At 42.0% G+C, this 26,078-nt stretch overlaps 1 protein-coding gene across 1 annotated transcript in view; it reads right to left on the minus strand.

The window, feature by feature from the left end:
- Positions 1–2,818: 2,818 nt before the first annotated feature.
- Positions 2,819–26,078, minus strand: part of SHQ1 (SHQ1, H/ACA ribonucleoprotein assembly factor) — a 109,586-nt gene continuing 86,326 nt past the window's right edge. The window contains exon 11 of the mRNA XM_010385980.2: positions 2,819–4,345. Coding sequence (XP_010384282.2) covers positions 3,808–4,345 — 538 coding nt within the window. The 3' untranslated portion in view covers positions 2,819–3,807. The remainder of the gene's footprint in view (positions 4,346–26,078) is intronic.

The following is a 26,078-nucleotide window of genomic DNA, read 5'->3' on the forward strand; positions in this document are numbered from 1 at the left end:
ACCTCTGTGAACAAAGAAAGGGTAGGAGAAACACTGCCAACACGGACTCTGAAATTAAGGAGCTCACTCACGTTGTCTTTAATACTCATGAGGGTTGTTTAATGAGCTCCCTGGCTTTGAGGATGTCCGGGAAGGATCATGTTTGCTCATTCTTTGAGGAAGGGAATAACAAGTTTTTCTACCCAAGACAAGTCCACTGAAGTAGATCCTGTCAAGATTCCTAAGAACAGAAATTGATGGAAGGAAGAGAACTTCCATGGCTTTAAACTTTTAGACAAGAGAGGATTTGCTTAACTTGCTTGACTTCAGTGGAAGTAAATGAGGGGAGTTACAGATAATACTTTTTCAAACTGGCTTCAGGTAATGTACTATTGAGGAGAAATGCATTTTCAATGGTCATAAGGACTTGGAAGCTCTCCAGGGAGGCTGAGAGAAGTCTTGAACACATTCCAACAAAGCAGTTATAGTATTCAGGAGTTCATATGCATTTTAAGTGCCGTAGTCACCCCAGGATCATGTTAACAAACTAGAAAAGCACAAATATTCACAATTTTCACAAGCCCTAAGTAAAAAGTATCATACTCTTTCTTGAAATTAATGATGCTACTGAGATTAATAGATCAGATTTCATTTCCTCCTCAAAGCAGATTGGTTTATCTTATTTGTTCATTCATTCAACAAATATTTATGGAGTGCTTGAGAATATGGACACTGATGATTCAGTGTTAAAAAGACCCTACCTCCCCAGCAGCTTAAACTCAAGTGGGAAAACTCATAAACTATTAATGGAGACTTACACTTCCAGTCCCAATGGATTAACAGGGACCAGATTTACTCTCCTGTCAGACATAACCAAAGCAGAGAAATGGGAGCAATACACAAAATCCTGGCTTTCCAAATTCTGAACTTCAGGCAATGCAAGACAGTGATCCTGAAAGACAGAAAACAAGGTGAGACCTACTGCCTTGAAAGACTTTCCACGCTATGCAGGGAAGGACAATCCAGGCAGAACCCAGGGGGTTCTGGAGTTCAAAGACAGGACTGAGGACTCGGGGTGACGAAGGCAGCTAACATTTGCAGGACAGAGCTCTAGAGAGGAGACAGCTGCACAGAGAACCCTGGATATCTGGAGAGAGAGAGGAGAGCCCTCTTCTAGAACCATCTGAAAAGATTAGAGGGGGCTGGGTGCAGTGGCTCAGGCCTGTAATCCCAGCACTTTGGGAATCTAAGGCGGGTGGATCACCTGAGGTTTGAGACCAGCCTGGCCAACATGGTAAAAACCTGTCTCTACTAAAAACACAAAAAATTAGCCAGGTGTGGTGGTGCATGCCTGTAATCCCAGGTATTCGGGAGGCTGAGGCAGGAGAGTCACTTGAACCCAGGAGGCAGAGGTTACAGTGAGCTGAGATCGCATCACTGCACTCCAGCCTGAGTGACAGAACAAGACTCTGTCTCGAGGAAAAAAAAAAACCACACACACTCACATTAGAGAGAACAGTCCTCAGTATGTACACAGGGAACAGTGTGAGTTCAATCAGCCAGGCTGAAAAACTCGTAATTCATAAGGCATGGTGGAGCACTCAGGAAAATCAGCACTGGAGAAGGATTTGCCCTAGACTGAGCACTGTGCCAGACCTGCCTAACAAATTACAAAGCGAGATCTGTAAGGATCAAACTACTTCCATGTCACTGCACTGCATCCCTACATAGAGAGTATATATAAGAATGCATATCCAGCACCTAAAAAGGTAAAATTCACAAAGTGTGGCATCCAGTGAAAGACTATGAGGCATGCAAAAAAAAAAAAAAAAAAAAAAAGACTCATTATTAAGGACTTGTATCCAGAATTTATAAAGAACTCTCAAATTGTCGGGCGTGGTCACTCATGCCTATAATCCCAGCACTTTGGGAGACCAAAGAGGGCAGATTGCTTGAGCTCAGGAGTTTAAGACCAGACTGCGCAACATGGCAAAACCCCGTCTCTACCAAAAATACAAAAATTAGCCCAGCCTGGTGGTGCACACCTGTAGTCCCAGGTACTTGGGGGGGCTGAGGCATGAGAATTGCTTCAGCCTGGGAGGCAGATGTTGCAGTGAGCCAAGATCATGCCACTGCATGCCAGCCTGGGTGACAAAGTGAGATTCCATCTCAAAAAAACAAAACAACAACAAAAAAACACACACACACCCCCAAAACACACACACACACACACACACACAACACAAAACAAAACCAACCAAACAAAAAGAACTCTAAAAAAATCACAAACCCAGCCTGGGCAACATGGCAAAACCCCATCTCTATAAAAGCTACAAAAATTAGCTGGGTGTGGTGGAGCAAGCCTGTGGTAAGGAGGAGGTGCTAGGATTGCTTGAACCTGGAAGGTTGAGGCTGCAGTAAGCAGAGATTGTGCCACTGCACTCCACTCTGGGAGACAGCGTAAGACCCTGTCTCAAACATATATACACACACACACACACACAGAGGCAAACATACACACACATACACACACACAGAGGCAAACATACACACACATACACACACACACAGAGGCAGAAGATCTGAACAGACACTTCCACGATGAAACACCACTACACATCTATAAAAATGGTAAAAGTTTAAAAGACTGACCATATCAGTAACAAGCATGTGGAAGATTGGAACTCTCATAAACTATCACTTTTGGTGGGAATGTAAAATGGTACAGCCATGCTGGAGAACAGTTCAGCGTTTTCTTAAAACATTAAACACGTACCTACCATACGGCTTGGTCATTCCGCCCTCAGGTATTTGCCTAAGAGAATGAAAGCATATGTCCACATGAAGACAAATGTTCATAACAGCTTTATTTATAACAGCCCCAAACTGGAAACAACCGAGGTGTCCATCGATAGGTCAGTGAACAGATCTATTCAATGAAGTGTGCGCAGCAATGAAAAACACAAAAACTCTTGACACATGCTACCACATGGATGAATCTCAAAATAACTAGACAGAGTAAAATAAGCCTGACCAAAAAAGGGATACATATTGTATGATTCCATTTACATAGAATTCTAGGACATGCAAACTAATAACGGGGCCCAAGAGCACTTGGGGATGATGGATCTGCTCCTCACTTCAATCGCGGTGACGGTTTTATGTGGGGTACACATATGCCAACACACTGTACACTTTTGATCCGTGCAGTTTATCGGATGTCAAGTACACCTCCTAAAATAAAAATATTGATGGGCTCTACATTCTGGCAGTAGAACTATTATTTTCAGCTTGAAGTATTAGCTACACTTTGGTAAAAATATTTTTGAATTTTATCTTCACAGTCACAGCAAGGAAAACAAGAGGTATACACATTCACTGATTGAAAAAAAAAGTCATAAACTTGTCCCCGTATCTGTGGGGGCTTGGTTCCAGGACTCCTGAGGATACCAAAATCATCAGATGCTCAAGTCCCTGATAAAAAATGGTGCAGTATTTGCATATAACCTACCCACATCCTCCTGTACTCTTCAGATCATCACTAGATTCCTTATATGACCCCATACAATGTAAATGCTGTGGAAATAGTTGTTATACTGTATTAGAGAATAATAACAAGAAAAAAAGTCTGCATGTTTGGTACAGATGCAATTTTTTCTTAAATATTTTTGATCTGCAGTTGGTTGAATCCACAGATATGGATACAAATACAGCAGGCTGTCTATATACTAAGAAAAACTACAAAGTGAAAATGAGGAATTCTCATTCAGTAAATGAAACCAAATCTACCGTATTTCTCAACAATGAATAAAACCACCTAAGAGTCAATCATTTGGTGTCTCTCTCCTGCATATTGCTGTGGTTTACAGCAGTGGTGCTCTTGGGTTCAGAAACCTGAACTGTGGTCTTCAGTTGTTCCCCAAGCTCCTCTATCAGAGGTCCAGACGCTCCAAGAGGCTGGGAAGAGGCAAGTGGCTTTCCCTGATTAGCATCAGACTCCTGGATGGCTGTGTTTCTGCATGCTCCACCATCAACAATAAGAAGGGCACTGCTTTCTTCAAGAAAGGGACCTTGCAAAGAATTGACTGTCTCAGATGGACTATCTTTGAGTTCATCTTGTTCTGAATCTGAGTCTGAGTCTTCATTTCCAGATGACACGGTGCTGTTTGAGTCCTCCGAATCACTTGCCTCAGAGCTGGAGCAAAGTGTCTGCTGCCCAGAAATTGAATGGGCTGCTTTTAATGCAGTTTCCTCCTCCTGGACAAGCAGTGCTGCTGTTTCTAGTTCTTCCAGTTCTAACCCCAGCTGGGCCTTTGTAAGGGAGACTTCCTTTAAGGCTTCTGCAAGAGTTGCCAACTTTTTGGATCTTGAAAACATTTTAAGAACAAAGATTAGAATTATTTATTAATTGGCCTGGGGATAACAGGGTATATAGCTTCCAAAAAAATAAAGTTGAATCCATATTTTAAATGGCACACCAGGATATATACCATAACAGATCCAAGATATATTTTTTAAAAAGCTATTAAAAGTATTACAGGGAAACACAGATTTCCTTTATGACCCTAAGAAGGAGGAAGGCTTTTCTAACTATGACTCAAAATTCAGAAGCCACAAAAGAAAAGACTGATAAATTCAACTAAATAAAATCAATTTCTTGGCCAGGCACGGCAACTCACGCCTGTAATCCTAGCACTTTGGGAGGCTGAGGTGGGTGGATCACCTGAGGTTAGGAGTTTAAGACCAGCCTGGCCAACATGGTAAAACCCTGTCTCTACTAAAAAATACAAAAAAATAGCCGGGCACAGTGGCAGGCACCTGTAATCCCAGCTACCTGGGGGGCTGAGGCAGGAGAATCACTTGAACTCAGGAGGTGGAGGTTGCAGTGAGCCAAGATCACACTACTGCACTCCAGCTAGGCAACACAACGAGACTCCATCTCAAAAAGAAAAAAAAATCAATTTCTTCTGGGTAATATATCTATAATAAGCGCATATATGTATGTATGTGTGTGTGTGTGTGTGTGTGTGTGTGTATGTGTGTGTGTGTATTCTAATAAACCCTAATTCTCCTAACAGAGTTCCTAATAATGGATATATAACAATCCAACAGAAAAATGGACAAGCAGACAATTTTCACAAAAGGAAATATAAGTAACTCTTAAATGTATTAGATGTTCAACTCCAGTCAAATAAGAGAAACACAAATTAAAGTCATATGTGAGATATATTTTTTATATGTCAGATTGGCAAATACCCAAACATTTGATAGTATTCTGTTAGCAAGACTGCAGGAGAAAAGGCACTTTCATATACTGATGGAGGCAGATTAAATAGCTACAACCCCCAAGGAGAACTTGGCAATAACTTTCAAAATGGAAAATGTATATACCCTGGACCCAGCAAGCCCCATGTCTAAAAATTAAACACATGTAGCACACATACTACATAACATAGGTCTGAGGTTATTTACTATGACATCATTTTTTAATACCTAAAAATGGGAAACAACCAAATGTCCTTGTTATAAGACTGGTTGACTGGTGAAATAAGTTATGGCATATCCATACAAAGGAATAGCCTACAGCTGTACAATGAATGAAGTTCTCCATGGGCCAATCCAGACTTACTGCTTAACAACACAAAAGGCTCACCATATGTATATGCTACATATATATAAAAAGGGAAAATAACAGGAAAGATATCAAACAGATGTTTCTATTTGCTTGTATACTTCTCAATAAACTCTCCAAAGTAACAGAAAACAGTAACTTCTGTAAAGGAGATAGCGTGGGAACTGGAAATATGGGGGATGACAAAGGATGATGGTGTGATGGAGCCTTTTCACTGCCATTGTTTTATTTTTAAACCTATATAAATGTATAAATGTTCACAATCTTAAAATGTACAAGGAGGGAAAGCAATATCAGCAGCATGGAGTACTTTTTCTTTTTATGAGAAAACCATTTCATATTATTTCAGAAGATTTTTTTGATTTTTTTTTTTTTTTTTGAGACCGAGTCTCACTCTGTCGCCAGGCTGGAGTACAGTGGCGCGATCTTGGTTCACTGCAACCTCCACCTCCCGGGTTCAAGCAATTCTCCTGCCTCAGCCTCCCGAATAGCTGGGACTACAGGCGCGTACCACCACGCCCAGTTAATTTTTTTGTATTTTCAGTAGAGACAGGGTTTCACCATGTTAGCCAAGATGGTATTGATCTCCTGACCTCGTGATCCACCAGCCTCGGCCTCCCAAAGTGCTGGGATTACAGGTGTGAGCCACTGCGCCCAGCCGAAGATTCATTTCCTCTAAATTACTTGCTAGATTTATAATATTACATTGTATCGAGTAAATAAACTTTTCCATTATTAACTTGGATGCAATTAGTTGTTTTTTGTTTCTAAAAGAACCAACATGACAGAAACTGGCATTCTCCAAAGATGACTACTCTTCTAAAGGGGAAATCTAATGTGACAACTGAAGAAAGGTGGCAGTGAGTGAAAGTGGTAAACATGCTGACATGGTTTCTGTGTTTCCCCGACTCCAAAGATAAAATGAATGTACAAAACATTGAGTGGCTTTGATACAAACTGGATGAGGGTGAGTTTACAAGATAAATTCATTTGTAAAAGTGTAGTCCATCCCATAACATTGGGAAAATGAGACTTCATTTCAGTGCAACTGACAGTACAATGGGAAATACCGAACAAAGATGGTATTTTAATCTGGGTGTCCACATGTACCTGAAATGCTATTTCTCAAAATACTTAGCACAATAATGAGATTGTGCAGGGATTGCCCCCCCACCGCCTACAACCCCTGCTGCCCCTTCACACGTGTAATCAGGCCACAGAAGCACCACTGCAGTGCCCAAGGGTGAGCGGGAGGCACAGTGTGGTGAGTGGAACAAGGGCAGTCACCATTGTTGATGGGTAGCTTTCTCTTATGCAAGGAAAGCCCTGGGTTTCAGTGCCAGAATTTCCAGAGCGCTTAGAAAAAGGGAGGGGTGGCCGGGCGCGGTGGCTCAAGCCTGTAATCCCAGCACTTTGGGAGGCCGAGACGGGCGGATCACGAGGTCACGAGATCGAGACCATCCTGGCTAACACGGTGAAACCCCGTCTCTACTAAAAAAATACAAAAAATTAGCCGGGCGAGATGGCGGGCGCCTGTAGTCCCAGCTACTCAGGAGGCTGAGGCAGGAGAATGGCGTAAACCCGGGAGGCGGAGCTTGCAGTGAGCTGAGATCCAGCCACTGCACTCCAGCCTGGGCGACAGAGCGAGACTCTGTCTCAAAAAAAAAAAAAAAAGAAAAAGGGAGGGGTTAGGGTAAAGAGGAAAACCAAGGTGACATCCACTAGAGTCAGTTAATGATTCACCAAAGCATTATAACCCCTGGCTAATCTAATCTTTTATCAGTCTGAGGCATTTTTAAAAGCATAGTTATGGAATATGACGGCTGCAACATAATTTGCATTTATACCCAAGATAGTTGTAGATGATGTCCACCAATATTTTTAAACCTTGAGTACCAGTGGTAAAGGATTCAGTCTGAGCTGCTGCAAAGTTCGTTCTGTCTAAGAACTAGTACACCACTCTGTTTCTCTATGAAGGGGAGTTCTCTCATGCAGCTTAAGAAATAAAGAGTAATAAATTTGGGAAAATGGATACTGCCTCTAATACTAGAAATATAAAATAAAAGCTTTTACTTTACTGAAGATATATCTCATTTTAATCATCACGACAAATACTTCTCAACAATATACAAAGGATGATGTTCCACTAACATCACTGCGCTTGCTCCATTAACCACCCTGTGAATCAGTACCATTGTTATCCCTATATTACAGATGAGGAAACTGGAGCTTGCAGGGGTAGGAGAGCCACTGAGGTTCACTCAGCTAACAAGGGGCGGTCACGACTGGAAACCCAAGCCTCACAACTCCAGCCCTCTTCCCATTCTATCAAAGGACCTCCCATGAATACACAGGCTCTGCAAAGTGTTCTTTTTTTTCTTCTTCTTCTTCTTTTTTTTTTTTTTTTTTTTTTTGAGACAGAGTTTCACTCTTGTTGTCCGGGCTGGAGTGCCATGGCACGATCTCGGCTCACCACAACCTCCGCCTCCTGGGTTCAAGCAGTTCTCCTGCCTCCGCCTCCTGAGTAGCTGGGATTACAGACACGCGCCACCATGCCCGACTAATTTTGTATTTTTAGTAGAGACAGGGTTTTTCCATGTTGGTCAGGCTGGTCTTGAACTCCTGCCTCGGCCTCCCAAACTGCTGGGATTACAGGCACTGAGCCACTGTGCCTGGCCAAAGTGTCCTTTCTTAAAGCCACATTCTTTACTTCTTCCCAATTTGAGCTCCACTCAGCATCTTCCAACTGAGCAAGTTCTGACTTGCACAAAGCCCAGAATCCTCCAAAGAAATTGTGACTAATATATTTAGCTTAACGATGTTAAATGAAGTATACATGTAAGCATCATCTATGGAGGTTTAGAAAAGGGTAAAGTTCAAATCATTTTTGTGAATTTCGCTGAATATATTAAACATGCCAATTCTCAAGTTGATATTATTTGGATCTTTGTTATTATCTATTATACAGATATTGTGTCCTGTCTTTTATACCTGTAGAAATGTAGAATTCCAAAGCTCCTCCCCTAGAATCCTAGCTCTTCTCAGAAAGCATACCCCACACACAGGGGGACTAAAAGTATCAAGTGTAACAGGCAGAAAAGTGGTGAAGCTGAATCCAGGGGCCCAAATAGGAACTCCTGTCTGTAACCAGCTGATGTGAACTTTTATCCTTCAGGAAAAAGTTTTTCACTTTCAGCATTATATTATGCTTAAAATTACCAGGTTACACAGTAAGTGGATGGGTGGGTGGGTGGATGGGTAGGTGGGTGGGTGGGTGGATGGATGGATGGAGAGACAGGTAGAAAGACAGACAGACAGACAGACAGACAGATTTTTGATTCTTCACCAAGCTTCATTTCTATTTTATTATCCCACCCTTACTACTTCAAGCTGGCTAGCTTCCTAAATTAATATTAAAGTTCTGAAAGAAACTTTAATAGAAGAAACATTCTGAACTCTCTCCCATTCTTAAAGAATGCCAGGATAAAAACTGATCAAAATTTCAAAATAGCACTGGTGTAGAATGTGCCCCAACAGTCTGAGGAATGAAAGTTGGGTTTGTTTTTATTCAATTACTTAGCACAGATAACCTAGCAATCACAGTTCACAAAAAGGGAAATTATTCCTGTAGGGAAAAAAAATTAAGCCATGAAAGAGTAGCTGTTTTGTTTTTTCAACCACTAGTACAATTAGAGTTGGTTCTAATCTGCCACTCCGTGTAAATTCTACAATCTACTTCTGTGACAGACTTACCTTTTCAGAAAGCAGCTCACTTAAGGTAGGTAGTGTCACACTCAAAACAGACTAGGCTAGTTCATGTCCAAAATCCTGGTCAAATGACATTATTAGATAACCACTCTTACAAACATCAGGTACCATTTATTTTATTTATTTGTTTATTTGTTTATTTATTTATTTATTTTTATTTATTTTTTTGAGACAGGTTCTCGCTCTATTGCCTGGGCTCTGGAGTACAATGGCGCAATCAGGGCTCCCTGTAGCCTTGACCTCCTGGGCAAAAGTGATCCTACTACCTCAGCCTCCTGAGTAGCTGGGACTGCAGGCACATCCATCACACCCAGCTAATTTTTACATTTTTTGTAAAGACAGGGTCTCCCTATGTTGCCCAGGCTGGTCTCGAACTCCTGGGCTCAAGTGATCCTCCCACCTTGGCCTCCCAGAGTGCCGCAATTACAGGCGTGAGCTGCAGCCCTGGCCATGGTACATTTTGATACTCTCAACAAACACATAGGCTGAGTTACTAGTTATAGTATATGTTTTTTGTTTATCTGGTTGGGTTTTTCTTGAGAGAGTCTCACTCTGCCTTCCAGCCTGGAGTGTGGAGTACAGTGGCACGATCTCAGCTCACTGCAACCTCCACCTCCCTGGTTCAAGTGACTCTCCTGCCTCAGTCTCCCGAGTAGCTGGGATTACAGGCATGCACCACCACACCCGGCTAATTTTTGCTATTTTAGACGGGATTTTGCCACATTGGCCAGGCTGGTCTCAAACTCCTGACCTCAAAGTGATCCACCCACCTTGGTCTCTCAAACTGCTGGGGATTACAGGGGTGAGCCCCCATGCCTGGCTAGTTATAGTATATGTTTTATATCTAAGTGAGGATCACCTACCTGTTAAGAATGTATTTATTACAGAACGAAGAGACTCTGCATTTAAAAAAGACAACTGGATACCACTACTGTCATATTTTAATAAAACCACACACAGAATAGATTTTTCTTAGAAAGTTACTGGAAATGTAATCCTACGATGTAACTTAGAAAAGACCTTTCATTCTTTTTGTGTATGTGAAATAATATCCTATTTGGAGAATTTCTCTTTAAAGACTGCAGACAAGTTATGCTACATGTAACTACCACCAAAGAGTAATTGCAACAGCAGAAAGTACATGCCTTTACTGTGGCAAAGCTGATACAAAATTTCCTCAATTATTTTACATTTGGTGACTATATTTAGGAGGGGGAAAGCCTCCACAGCCTTATGAAGCAACCAAAACAAAATGCAAAAGGAGCCTGAAATATAGGGGCAGGGAGAACTGGGTATAAATGGAAAGCATACATCCTGTTTTTTTGCTGTAGAGTTTTGTCTCAAACTATCAATCAACTTTTCACCACTTCCTGCAATAGCAGGTCTACTATAAATCTTATAGTAACCAACTAGGTTTCATTTCCTCTGCCCAAACCTAGAAGCCTGCCAGGCATGACATACTGAGACTAGAGCCCACAATTGATCACGGAGGACAAGACTCCAGTGAGGCAATTCCAGACAGTTCAAACTGCATGCTTACTGGCTAACCTGGCCTTTTAATTTCACAGCGTACCACACACACAATCTCAGGTTCTATCTGGGACCAAACAGTAGATCAGATTTCTTCTTTTTTTTTTTTTTTTTTTTTGTCTGGTTTAGAGACGGGGTCTCACTGCATTGCCCAAGCTGGAGACCAGTAGTCAAAGGAGCAGTAATACCACATTACAGTGTTGAACTACTGGCCTCAACAGCCCTCCTGCCTCAGCTTCCCAAGTAGGTGGAACTATGGGTACATGCCACTGAGCCCAGCTTCAACTTTCTTTCTGAAGGGCATTTACTGCCTATCAATGGTAGACTGGATAAAGAAAACAAGGTACATATACACCATGGAATACCGTGCAGCCATAGAAGGAACGAGATCATGTCCTTTGTAGCAACATGGATGGAGCTGGAGGCCATTTTCCTTAGCAAACTAATGCAGGAACAGAAAACCAAATACCACGTCTCACTTATAAGTGGGAGCTAAATGATGAGAACACATGGACGCATAGAGGGGAACAACACACACTGGGGCCTATTAGAGGGTGGAGGGTGGGAGGAGGGAAAGGATCAGGAAAAATAACTAATGAGTACTCGGCTTAATACCTGGGTGGTGAAAATAATCTGTACATCAAACTCCCACGACATAAGTTTACCTATATAACAAACCTAGACGTGTCCTTGAACTTAAAAGTTAAATTTTTAAGAAGGGCATTTGTGATAATAACATGTCATTGTTCCTCTCTACTGAAAAGAACCAGTTCCAAACTTCAGGTTCCTTGGCCCAAAACACACATATGTAGACTGATCTAAAGGTAATGCACTGGCTTTAAGAAGAAGTTGCTGGTGAAATTTCTATCTTGAATCTGAGAGCCACCAAGGAAAACAAATACCAATGGATGCACAGAGGAACACGGAGCTGTCTGTTCTTATTCTGTAACAGTGAGAAGCACTTCTAGCGCAGCCATTAACAAAAACATTCAATCTCTACGAACAAGAAATGACTAACTTAATACAAGGAAGGCTGCAAGATAAAGAGTTATTTATCTTTATCTTATTGACCCACATCTTATTGGCCCATACCTAGTTTGGGCCAATAAAACAACTTCTCATACAAATTTCAACTGGCTTTTATGCCATTTTGTGGGCGCAGGCTCTGGGAAACATCATCTAGTCCATGGATCAGCAGAATCATTTTCTGAAAACTCCCTGTATTAGTTTCCTAAGGCTGCCATAACAAACCATCCAAAACTGGTAGCAGAAAACAAGATAAATAAATTTATTTTTCACAGTTCCTGAGGCTACTTTTTTTTTTTCTTTTTTCTTTTTGAGACAGAGTCTCATTCTATTGCCCAGGCTGGAATGCAATGGCACGATCTCGGCTACTGCAACCTCTGCCTCCTGGGTTCAAGCAATTCTCCTGCCTCAGCCTCCTGAATAGCTGGGATTACAGGTGCACACTACCACGCCCAGTTAATTTTTGTATTTTGCTAGAGACGGGGTTTCACCATGTTGGCCAGGCTGGTCTCAAACTCCCGACCTCATGATCCGCCCGCCTCGGCTTTCCAAAGAACTGGGATTACAGGCGTGAGTCACCGCACCTGGCCAAGGCTACTATTAATAGTTCAGAATTAAGGCATTAGCAGTGTTGGTTCCTTCTCAGGGCAGAATCCCTTCCATATCCGTTTCTTAGCTTCTGGTGTTGCTCGCAATCCTTGGAATTTCTTGGCTTGTAAATGCATCACTCCAAGCTCTGCCTCTGTTGTTACAGGGTGTTCTTCCTACGTGTTTGTGACTTCACATGGCCATCTTCACTCTGTGTGTGTCTTAGTGTCTCTTCTTTTCTTATGAGGTCAGTAGTCACAGTGGATTAAGAGCCCACCCTACTCTAGCATGACCTCATCTTAACTAATTACATCTGCAATGACTCTATTTCCAAATAAGGTCACATTGTGAGGTTCTGCAAGGACATGAATTTTGGACGGACATCACAGGGCATCACTGTAACACAGTACACCTTGTAGAGCTGAAATAAATAGTGGAGATGCTCATTAATGGAGGGTAATAGACCAGAAAAAAGTAAACCAACTTAAAATGGAGATCAAAATTTAATAGTAAATAATGATGATAAGCTTAAAACTTCACATTGAGGCTGGACACAGTGGCTCAAGCCTGTCATCCCAGCACTCTGGGAGGCCAAGGTGGGCGGATCACTTGAGGTCAGAAGTTCAAGACCAGCCCGGCCAACATGGTGAAATCCTGTCTCTATTAAAAATACAAAAATGAGCCGGGTGTGGTGGCAGGTGCCTGTAATCCCAGCTACTCAGGAAGCTGAGGCAGGAGAATCACTTGAACCTGGGAGGCAGAGGTTGTAGTGAGCAGAGATTGCACCACTACACTCCACACTCCAGCCTCAGCAAACAGAGGGAGACTCTGTATCAAAAAAAAAAAAAAAACAACAACAAAAACCAAACACTTCACCTTGAAACAAAATTACAAACTACAAAAATAAATTTATGAAATATTTAACAATGTTAACAATATGTAGGTTACAACTGCAACCATGTACTAATTCTCAAAAACAGCAAAGAATCAACCAAATAGTAATTGTATTTGTAACTGTTCTAACAAAATTCTATTACAGCACCATCCAACATTCATCATGTCATGTTGGTCTTTTTGTAGCAGAATCAGAGAAGGTAATTCTTACGGAAAAAAATCAAAGGTATCATCAGTTTCCTCAAGGGCCTCTCAATCATGCGATGCTCAAATCAATCCTTTAATCAATCCTTTAATATTCAAAATAAGGATTTTCCACTAATTTCACTATTATTGTAGAGTTTTCTTCTTCAGTTGTTTACTATGGTGAGCAATTCCATGTGGTTCAAGCACATCCCCCATATCACTTCCAATGTTTTTGTGAAATCCCTGATCTTTTGGTTGACTTGCAATTTATTTGCACTGTACAATATCAATGATCAACAAGAAGTCAAACAACAAAAATACTGGCAAGATGGATGGGAAAGATGCTGGGAAGGAAATGATATAGTACAATGCGGATGAAATTTATTAAGAGGCTTGCTCATTAGTGAGTATTTTTGAGTTTTGACTACCATCGCATTTCTCTAACTTTTTAAGTGCAGAAACTCAACGAATATTCAGAAAGGACTTTCTGCATGACCCATATAGGTGACTGTACTAGAGAGATCCACTGAAATTTCATTCTTTAAGGGAGCACAGAAGTCATCTACTCCAATTCTTCCACTTTATAAACGCAGTTGACATGACTGGCTACTCTGATGCAGCTTGAATGTTTGTGTGACTTAAATTGGAAGAGTTGCAACAAGATATTAATCCCAAAGTTCCAAGCTTAAAGGGCTCTTCTCTCTCACCTGTTCTCTTTCAACCACTTACAGGGTAGTTGTTACGACAGCAATAGAAATTATTTAATTTTGGAAAAAGACTGTTGAAACCTTCAATGTTATTTAATTCCTATGGACAAGTCAGCTTGACTGTGATGTACTAAGCTTAGGAAAAATACAATGTGGAGCTAGAAAATAATCAGTATCAAATCATTCCTTAAGGAAATGACAGTGACCACTTTCCAAAAGTCCCTGGCAGAAAATAACTTCTGTCTTCTTGAAATATTACAAAATCTATAAAGGTTTTAAAAATCACAAAATAGACCTCCATATCCTTTTATGAAAAGCCAATTGTAGGTTTCCTGTAATTAGATTGATAAAAGCTCTCAAGACAATTCCAACGATTCAACAACTATGCCACTTTTCAAAAAAGTTTATGAGCTCTGGTCCTTAGTGCTTTAGTAGAGAATACAAATATTCATGAACGCATTAATATATATCTGACACATGAGACTACAGATCCCAAGAAGGTGGGGGAAATGAAATTTTTATTTTTACTTATTTTTAATTTTTTTGTTATTCTTTTAGGGATGGGGTTTTGTTCCATTGCTCAGGCTGGAGTGTAGTGGCTCAATCACAGCTTACTGCAGCCTCAACCAACTGTGTTCAAGCCATCCTCCCACTTCAGCCTACTGAGTAGCCAGGATTAGAAGCACACACCACCATGCCTGGCTACTTTATAAATTTTCTGTAGTGACATGGTCTTGCTACATTGTCCAGGCTTGTCTCAAACTCCTGGGCTCAAGCGACCCTCCTGAACCAGCCTCCCAAAGTACTAAGATTATAGGCATAAGCTACTGCGCTGGGCCAAGGAATAAAATTTTTAGATGTATTTGAATAATAGTGTCAGATCACTACAGCAAACAGTGATAATAAAGAGTGCATAGCACCTCTTGGATGCTACGCAAAAGGACAAAGGTTCTTTGACAATATCCGTTAGTACAAAAGGCTTGCACTTCCTGTGCAGTAACTCTCTGCAGGCTTTCTAAGTATTTCACATGGTAAACTCATGAAGTACTTATAGCAACCCTGTGATATAGGTACTATTATTATCCTTACTGGTAAAATAAGAAAATAACATGGCACCTTCTTTAAGCCATGGAGGACCAAAGAAGATGTCATATTATCACAGAAAGACAACTCTAAAGACCTCAAGCAGAACATGTCTTACTTTTTATGTTAATATGTGTGAACTCACATAGTTTCCTCTGGTTCACAATTATATAGAGAATCATTTACTTTAATCTTCAAACGATAAACAGGTGGGCTACATTTTTAAAAAGTCCTCCATCAGAATTACTCTTCTGCACAGAAGAGGTGAAAAGCAGGGGAGCTAAAGGCAAGGAGACAGGCTCTAGCTCCAGCAGTTCTTTTTGAGGATAGTCTGCACATAAACATGTACATACATACATGTGCCCCCCCACACACATACATGTGCCCACAAACATGTACATACATACATGTGCACACACATGTGCCTATGCAAACATCTGCCCACACACATTAGTAAACACATACACACACATCCATTTTTTGAGAAAAATAAATGACTTAAAAAAAAAAAACTTGCTATGGCAATGGTAAACACTGAAAAGAATGGCTCTCATAAGGTTTATCCAAATGCAGAGAAGCCACCATTTGGCTCAACCCCAACCTCCACTTAAGAAATTCAAGGGTGAGGGTGACAAATAGGTTAAGAAAGGTACAATGTCCAGAAAGAACTGTGTGAAAGAAACACAGTTCACCCCAGCTTTGCAACTGCTTTACATTTTTGCCAGGCCAGATCAAATTCTCAGAGATGGAAATGTGGGTCTCATAAATTTGACACATTTCTCTCTACTCCCTAGCAGAAATGCTTTTGCTGAAATGTGCTTCATTGTGATCCCAAAAGCTGATTTAAATAACAGTCCCATGAAAATCTCTTGGAATTGTATACCTCACTTGAATTGTGTACTTCGCAAGGTCTCTCGTTCCATATGGGCTGTTCAAATCCATGACTCACTCAACATGAGAGAATGTACCTACAGCCCCTCCTTGCTCCCAGCTTCATTTTGTTTCTACCTTTTTTTTTTTTTTTTTTTTTTTTTTTTTTTTTTTTTTTTTTTGAGACAGAATCTTGCTCTGTCACCCAAGCTGGAGTGCAGTGGGGTAATCTCGGCTCACTACGACCTCTGCCTCCTGGGTTCAAGCAATTCTCCTGCCTCAGCCTCCCGAATAGCTGAGATTACAGGCACGCACCACCACGCCTGGCTAATTTTTGTATTTTTAGTAGAGACAGGATTTCACCATGTTGGCCAGGCTGCTCTCGAACCCCTGACCTCAGGCGATCCATCTGCCTCAGCCTCCCAAAGTGCTGGGATTATAGGCATGAGCCACCATGTCCAGCCTGTTTCTACTTTTAATTTTCTTCTTTTACCTTCACCTTTATTATGCCATCTTGTTTTATACACACACACACACACAGAGAGAGAGAGAGAGAAATGCTTTAAATAATTTCTAGTACAAGGCAGAGAATAAATTATGAATGAAACCAATTATCTGCTTAAGTAAAAGACACCTTTGTAGGATAGGAAAGGACAGGAGAAATACGGACTACAAGTCGCAGGCTGAAGCAGAGCTCTCCAATCCATTTTCTTCTCTATGACTATTCCATGAAGCATGGTATTTGGGCACATCAGACGTGAACAATTCTGACAACATTCCTACATTTCACCTGTTTTGTGAAAAAAGGGCAAACAGTGTTGTTTAATGATGTAGGATTTTGACCTGTTAACTGTTCAAATGAAACGGCTGTTTGGATTCAATTAAACTAAGTGGAGGTCAGTCAACTAAATGGAGACGGTATCACTATAAAGTTGGTGGTAGAAGGAAGACACTGTGGGTTGAATTGTGTCCCCCACAAAGATGTGTTGATGTCCTAAGCCCTGGAAGCTGTGAATATCACCTGTTTTGGAAACAGGGTATTTGCAGATGTAATCAAGATTAGATACTGGATTAGGGTGGGCCTTCAGTCCACCAACTGGTATCCTTATAAAAATCACATGTAAAGACACAGGGACACAGAGAATGCCATGTGAAGGTGGAGGCAGAGATTGGCATGATGTGCTCAAATGCCAGAGGATGTCTAGGGTTGCCAGCAACTGCTGAAGCCAGCAGAGAGGCACAGAACAGATTCTCCTGCAGAGTTTGCAGAAGGAACCAACCCAAATGACACCTTGATTTTGGAATTCTAGACTCCAGGAATGCGAGGAAGAAAGGTCTGTGGTTTTAAGCCACCCAGTCTGTGGTAATTTGTTACAGCAGCCTTAGGAAATGCATATAGAAGAACATCAGTGATCAAGATCTTTAGAGCAGAACAGAAATTAGAAAGCATTGCACAGTATGTTCCTGAGTTTACAAATGGAAAAAAAAAAAAGACACCACTAAAAGTAACAACAGCAAGGCACAGAAAAGTTTTCTTTGCATAATAACATGAGGGGAATAGATTAGTTTGTTTCTAATTCCCATCCAAGCCCAAAATGCTACACTTTTACACTATGATCACAATGTTGCCCTGCTAAAAACCTGCAATGACTTCCCAAACACTCAGAATAAAATCCAAACTCCCGGCCGGGCGCGGTGGCTCACGCCTGTAATCCCAGCACTTTGGGAGGCCGAGACGGGCGGATCACAAGGTCAGAAGATCGAGACCATCCTGGCTAACACGGTGAAACCCCGTCTCTATTAAAAAAAAAATACAAAAAACCAGCCAGGCGAGGTCGCGGGAGCCTGTGGTCCCAGCTACTCAGGAGGCTGAGGCAGGAGAATGGCATGAACCCGGGAGGCGGAGCTTGCAGTGAGCTGAGATCTGGCCACTGCACTCCAGCCTGGGTGACAGAGCGAGACTCCATCTCAAAAAAATAAAATAAAATAAAATAAAATCCAAACTCCCCACTTAAGACAAGGCTGTGTAAGACCTGGAACCCACCACTCTTGGCTCTCTCATGATTCCCATCCAGGCCACTCAGCTAACCCCTAACTGCCCTCTCTCTGTCCCAAGGACACATCAACAAATTCTCATACAGCCTTTGTACTTGTTCCCTTCTTTCTGGAATGCTCTTCCACAAGTATTCCCATGCTGGCTCCTACTCATTCACAATTCAACTAAAATGCTCTCAGAGAGTCTTGCAAAAGCAGTCTAGTTAAAGCAATGCTTCCCAAGGTGTTTCGTATCACGAAACACACAGAAAACTGTCTCTATCCAGCATGGCGCATTGGGTAAACTCACCAGGCTGGCCCACATCCTACCTGCCATCCCGAGGGCTGAGGGGCAATATGCACACTCACCTGAAGCCTACTTGCGGTGTCTTGGACCACCAGCTGGGTTGCTCTGCCCTTCACCCTCCACTGACATTCAGTATTATGAGCTTAACATTTGAGGAGAGTTCTGAGGTGTAAGGAAGTAGAAGTCCTGGCTAAATTTTCAAATGGCATCTCCTTTAAGTTCACTGTCCCATTTTGAAAGCAGAATAAAAAATAACTGCTTTCAAAATTTCCTGGCATACTCAGAAAAAAAGACAAGGTCAAGTGACTTCATATGTTTTCTTTGGATGTTTGCTCTAAATGCTAATTTTTCTTTGGTTACAAAATGTAAAGTGTGTGTGCTATACTGCTTTCACAGTACTAAGACAAGAAACTACTCAAGTGTTGGCGTGTTGACTGCGTTATGCAGAAGCAGAAGCATGCAGGTCTTCACAATATAATAGGAGGCAAAACCTTCGAAAATTCAGAATATTTATGCAGTCACTGTTACAATATCCAATGAAATGTCTTTTTTTTTTTTTTTTTTTTTTTTGAGACAGAGTCTCGTTCTGTCAACCGGGCTGGAATGCAGTGGCGTGATCTCGGCTCACTGCAAGCTCCGCCTCCCAGGTTCACATGAGATTCTCCTGCCTCAGCCTCCCAAGTAGCTGGGATTACAGAGGCACACCACCACAGCCGGCTAATTTTTTTGTATTTTTAGTAGAGATGGGGTTTCACCATGTTGGCCAGACTGGTCTCGAACTCCTGACCTCGTGATCTGCCCACCTTGGCCTCCCAAAGTGCTGGGATTATAGGCATGAACCACTGCGCCTGGCCAAAATGTTTTCTTAAATGCATGCCACAATGGCATAAGCTAGTTAACCCAGAACCATTCTATGGTTTCTTAATGCCAATTCTGTTCTACAAAATGAATGAAAGTAATGCATTGCCTGCTGACTCAGTTTGAGTTTTCTGGAATTATTAAATTACTGACATGTCACAAAAGCTCTGCCTCTTCCCAGTCATTCTGAACCTAAAAGAGTATCTGTAACCCTTGTTTTCCTACAGAGAAAGCACGGATGAACACAAGAGGGCATGGTTATGGCACAGAGGCACGGGACAGGGCCAGTCACAATATGGAGTGTCCATCTCTCAGGCAGAGCTGCAGTACTGTCCCAGAGTCCTAAACAAACAACCCCACACGGTGCCAGTCAGGATAGCCCACTGACTTAATAAGAACAGCTATTTAACCTGTGTCTCTTCTGTAGGAGAGCCAGGCCTAGGAGCTGTAGCATTCAGCATTCAAGAGATCCTTCTGAACACAGGTTCTTGTCGGAACAGAGAGGACTGTGCTGGGGGTGGGAGGGAGCCCTGATGGCTGGGTCTTAGGTCTGATCAGCAAAGACCAAGAAGAAAGTGCTCAGGAAACGTGCCCATCTGTAATCTACTCAATATCCAACCCTCCCCAGCAACCCCACTCACACAGAGTTACGTTACTTGCTGCATTCCTTTTTAGGGTACAATGCTCTCAGGCCAATTTGTTGGGAGATTTTTTTTTTAAGGTGCCCTAAAGACACTTTTAGGAATTGATGTTGAGAGTCAGATTGCTCCAAAAATAATGCTGAATGAATGAAGCGACACACAAAAGAGTATGTACTGTATTTATTATCTCAATTATACAAAGTTCAAAAACAGGCAGTCAGTGGCTAGTGACAGAGCTCAGGACAGTGGTCACAAGGTAGGGTGTGCATGAATGGTGCCCCTGGAGTGACTTTAAGGCACATTTTTTGACTGGGGTGGTTGCTACATAGTGTTTTCCTTTATGAGAATTCATTGTTTGTATACTTATAATCTATGTATACAATAAAAATTAACTTAAAAATTCCATGAGTCCTGGAAAGAAGTCTCAAGCCAGAGAGAGGGGAGGACAGTCCTGAGGGTGGATGGGATCCCAGGATGGCACCCATTTCCTCTTAAAAACTGTCAGGACCACCAATACTGCATCCTCATCTCAAACTTCCTTTTATAAGGCATGGAGCATTCTACCAAACACAAAAAGAATTTGAAAACTATGCCTAGAGAAAGATCCATTAGCTATCACTTTCAATGAGCACACTATACACAGAAAGTTTTTCTTTGCACAAGTGCACACACAGTACATTGCTATTGAGGTTGTTCCTGAGGTATGAGTAAAGCACTATGGGTCATTTCCAATATCATTTTATAGGCATTTTCCCCCCAAGATTTCTGGCCTACAGACCAACTTTAGTACTTTCTGGGCTAAGTATAAAACAAGAATTTCCATTATTTTTACTTTACTTCCAAGCCTATCTAATACTTCATCTTATCCAATAAAAAATCTGAACATGAGCTACCAAGAACCTTTATGCCACCATATAACCTTTATGCCAAAATATAAATATTTTACTCAAGGTGAACAATTTTTTCTAAGTTGTATACTACAGAGTAAAGCTTACTTTCTCGAAACAAGCTGCATGTGGTGGCTCAAGCCTGTAATCCCAGCACTTTGGGAGGCTGGGGTAGAAGGACCGCCTGAGCCCAGGATTTTGAGACCAGAAACACAGTGAGATCCCATCTCTACAAAAAATTTAAAAATTAGCTGAACATGGTGGTGTGCACCCGTAGTCCCAGCTACTCAAGAGACTGAGGTGGGAGGATCATTTGCGCCTGGGAGGTTGAGGCTGCAGTGAGCCATGGTTGAGCCACTGCACTCCAGCCTGGGTGACAGAGCGAGACTCCTCTCAAAAAAAAAAAAGAACAAAAACCAAAAAAAAACACAAAATAGCTTTAAAAAATCAGGCATAATAGGCCCCCATTCTATGTCTATAATTACAAGTAAAATGTACACAATAAAAAAAGAAATCTGGCCAGGCACAGTGGCTCACACCTGTAATCCCAACACTTTGGGAGGCCGAGATGGGAGGATCATGAAGTCAGGAGATCGAGACCATCCTGGCTAACACGGTGAAACCTGTCTCTACTAAAAAATAGAAAAAATTGGCCGGGGCACGGTGGCTCACGCCTGTAATCCCAGCACTTTGGGAGGCTGAGGCGGGCAGATCATGAGGTCAGGAGATTGAGACCATCCTGGCGAACACGGTGAAATCCCGTCTCTACTAGAAATACAAAAAAATTAGCCAGGGGTGGTGGTGGGCACCTGTAGTCCCGGCTTCTCGGGGGGCTGAGGCAGGAGAATGGTGTGAACTCAGGAGCCAGAGTTTGCAGTCAGCTGAGATCGTGCCACTGCACTCCAGCCTGGGTGACAGAGCGAGACTCCTCTCAAAAAAAACAAAGAAGAAAAAAAAGAAACCCTTCCCCCTGGGGGTGGGGGTATGAAAAGACAACTCTGTCAAGTTCTCAGGTATTTCATTCATTGTGACTATAAGGAAAGGCAAGTGGGGGAGTTTCTCTGGTAGACCTCAGCACTGCTCGGGCTTGTTTTGCTTCAATTTTTGGCACTTTGGATCGCTTTTTCTAATAAACTATACTCATGTACCTGTTTACACATGCATATATAGATATATATGGTAGACTCTTTTTTCTTTTTAGATGAGGTCTTGCTATATTTCCCAAGCTAGTCTTAAACTCTTGGCCTCCAGCGACATGCCCACCTCAGCCTCCCTAAGTGCTAGGATTACAGGAGTGAGCCACCACGTCGGCCAATAGGGTACACTCAAAGTATGTATTTCTTTGTATTTATAATGAAATTTAAGATTAATCCAATCCTTTGCTTTCATTGTTCAAGCCTCCTATTCATAATAAGAGAAGAGTTCTCAGCACCCAGGGGCTTTTGACTCTACATGTAACCTTCAGGAGTTACGCCATCAAACACTTACCGACCACCTACTATGTGCTAGGTTTAGTGGATCCAATGGGGAATACAAAACAGTATTTGACCTAAAAGATCATATAAAATCAGTTTGTGGTGAGCAAGGGGCAAACCACAATACCATAGTACAGTAAGTCTATGAGAAGGGTGGGGATACAATGCCCTGGGCACTCAGAAGATAGTTTCTGTGCACATACAATTCGAAATGAAAACCATTCTGTATCTTAAAATAAGTGGGAAAAGTCCATCAAAGTCCTAATTCTTCCCAGGTTGACTATTTCAGTGCTTTTTAAAATTTTCAAACATCAGATTCTTTGACAGAAAAAAAAGAGTACCTTTTTCTTCCTTTTTGTCCTACTGTGTTAGTCCCTCTACCAACTTTACCTTGTGAAATTGCCTATAAGGTAAAGCCAAGCCTCATTACTCCGTATCTGTGAATCTAGCTACTCAGTAAAATTTAATTGTAACCCCCAAGTCAATATTTACAGTGTTTTTGTGGTCCTTTGAGGACATACACAGAAGAGAGAAAATTTCAAGTTCCCCAACACACATTTCCAGCTGAGGTCCTACAAGATGATGACATTCTGACTTCTTGTCTCAGCTCTTACACTCTACACAAGGTTCCTTTACGTGGCCTACTTAATGCTGTGTTTTTCTCATTTTTGCACTTTTTGTCAGTGATTTCATTGTTTAAAGAGGCCCCTAAGCGTAATGCTGAAGGGCTGTCCAGTGTTCCTAAGTGGAAGGAGGCTGAGATGTGCCTGACCGAGACCACTTTGTTCAGGCATGAGTTTTAGTACTGTTGGCTGTGGGTTCAATATTAATGAATCAACAGTACATATTAAATAAGGTGACTTTAAACAGAAACACACATAAAACAAGGTTAAGTGTTGTGACCAGAGACTCACAGGAACCTAACCTGTATTTCCCCTGGGAACAATGGTTCAGAATTCACTTAATTCAGTGTTCACAGTGACTTTATAGACCATAACCACCTCAAACAGCAAGAATTAAGTACTGGCCATGAGCAGAGAGAAGGGGCAGCCATTTCAGGCTTGGAACGAGGGAAAGGGAAGAGAGAAGAGAAGCAGAGGGGTTCTAAAAAAGGAGCTATCAAAAATGAAATTTTTGTAAGGACTATGAGGAGAAAAGTAGGAGAGGTTTAGTGACATAGGAGCTATGGAATCACAGCACAAGCCCTGGTACAGGGCCACATCCTAGGACTGCAAGGACATACCGACCACATTCCACAGGACTATACAGTCTATCTGCGAATGTGGTAGGCAGGAGAGATGCATGTAAGATCATCTATTTACCCTGACTATCAGAACACAAATTTCAAAATGTCCATGGTTTGGGGTCTTTTTATTTCCATGAAAACTTCTAGGGTAGTAACTTTTACAAAAGCACAGGAAGCCTTCAGAGTGAGTTACATGCTGCCACCTCATCCACATCACAAGAACAAACTTCTGACCCTGGTCCGGCGTGATCTGTGGCTCGGCGCATATATACCACACCCTACCCAGTGCCCATATACCACACTATGCAGAACCACTTACTTACAAGTAGGAGAGGTGGAGTGCAGTGGTGCAATCACAGCTGATGGCAGCCTAGAACTCCTAGGCTCAAGTGATCCTCCTGCCTTGGCCTCCCAGAGTGCTAGGATTATTTGCATGAGCCACGGAGCCCAGACTACTAGGGTTTAAAGTATTCAATGACTGCCTCAGGAAACAAGGGATCTGAAAGCCAGACATGACAGCAGTTCTGACAAGTGGTCCTCTATAGAAAATCAAACTTGGGAAAGTGTATTTTATGTTTGCTTATACTCTCTCAAAAACTAAACTGAAGTGAAAAACATCTGTCTACCAGAATACCCTTAAATGACAGTCCCTACACCATAAGTAGAATTTTAAAATACTTTTAATAAAGGCAATTGACTTCAATGGCTAATATTTAGTTTCCTTCCTTGATAAAGCCTTGCTTCTGAAAGCATAACACTAGACCAGGAGCAGCAGCATCATCTTGGAACTTCTTAGAAATGCAGAATCTCAGGTCCCATCCCAGTCTCTGAATAGGAGTCTTTTTAACAAGACTCCCAGGTAATACACATGCACCATGATGTTTGGAACGCCCCAGAGAGTTGTGACTAAGTTGAAGTCATTATTACCAGCTGACACTTTTTATTCACTCTCAATATCGTGGACTCTTGGATCTGATCAAACTGTGGGATGGGAATTGGTGGGAGGGTCCCCTTGTTCCTGAGTCAACTTGAAGTGAAGCATTGCTGACTTCACACATTGTGTACAGGGCAGCCTGACTCTGCTCCATCCCTCTTGCACCCAGAGCATGAGGATGAATCTCCACCTCGCATTTACTCACCAATCTTGGCTTTAAGTAAAAAGATGCATGGGGCCCTACTCTAATGGTTCCATGGCTCAAGAGTTCTTTCCTTAGCCCCTCTTCTAGGCCAGACTGATCCTGAGGCCCAGACTCAGAAACATTTTATCTCACAACCCTGATTCTGCAAAGCTGGGCTTTCTGCCCATTAGTTGCCTTCTTGTACATGATCTTCAACTTTCATAGGGACCTTGCCCGAAGCCAGGGTCCACATGCCTGCCCCTGAACCCATTTCTGTCCATTCAGATGCCACCACTAGCCTGTCTCCTCAGACCTCTGCCCATTACTTCCTTATCTCCTTCTATGGCACTAGCCTCCCAAGAGTAGCTAGTCTACCTCCAGACTGCACTGAAACTGCATCAGGGCTGCAGTTTTCACTCATTCTTTCTTTTTTTTGAGAGTTTCCTTCTGTCGCCCAGGCTGGAATGCAGTGGCAAGATCTCAGCACACTGCAACCTCCACCTCCCAGATTCACATGGTTCATATATATATGTTTTTTTTTTTTTTTTTTTTTTTGGAGACAGAGTCTCACTCTATCACCCAGGATGGAGTACAGTGGTGTGATCTCAGCTCACTGCAACCTGCACCTCCTGGGTTCAAGCAATTCTTGTGCCTGAGCCCCGAGTGGCTGGGATAAAAGGCACGTGCTGCTACACCCAGCTAATTTTTGTATTTTAGTGGAGACGGGGTTTCACCATGTTGGCCAGGTTAGTCTCGAACTCCTGACCTCAAGTGATCCACCTGCCTCGGCCTCCCAAAGTTCTGGGATTACAGGCATGAGCCACCGTGCCCAGCCAAACAAATACTTGAAAGTACTATGTTTTCAAGCCCCGAACAAAACAGACCAATTCCTGTGCTCATGGAGCTTATATTCTTGTATAAGATAATAAATACTAAAATAATAATAGACAATAAAAACTAAGTAAAATATAGAGTGTGCTGGATGATATTACTGCCATGAAAAAAAAAGTTGAACTGAAAAGGTAGCCAGGGAGCACTTGGGCCGGGGGTGTTCATTTTTTTATGAGTATTTAGGGAAGGCCTCACTGAAAGGTGACCTTGGGGACCCTATACACTACTGAACAGCCTAAACTGCGGAACCTAGCTTATTCTTGTTTTCAGCTATTCCACCTCTTCCCAGCTTGAACCTCCAGTCTATTAAGTTGAGTATAAGAAACTCACAACGACCCCCTGCTCCCAGTTCTAAAAG

Source organism: Rhinopithecus roxellana, chromosome 1, assembly GCF_007565055.1.
Source record: "Rhinopithecus roxellana isolate Shanxi Qingling chromosome 1, ASM756505v1, whole genome shotgun sequence".
Classification (NCBI taxonomy): domain Eukaryota; kingdom Metazoa; phylum Chordata; class Mammalia; order Primates; family Cercopithecidae; genus Rhinopithecus; species Rhinopithecus roxellana.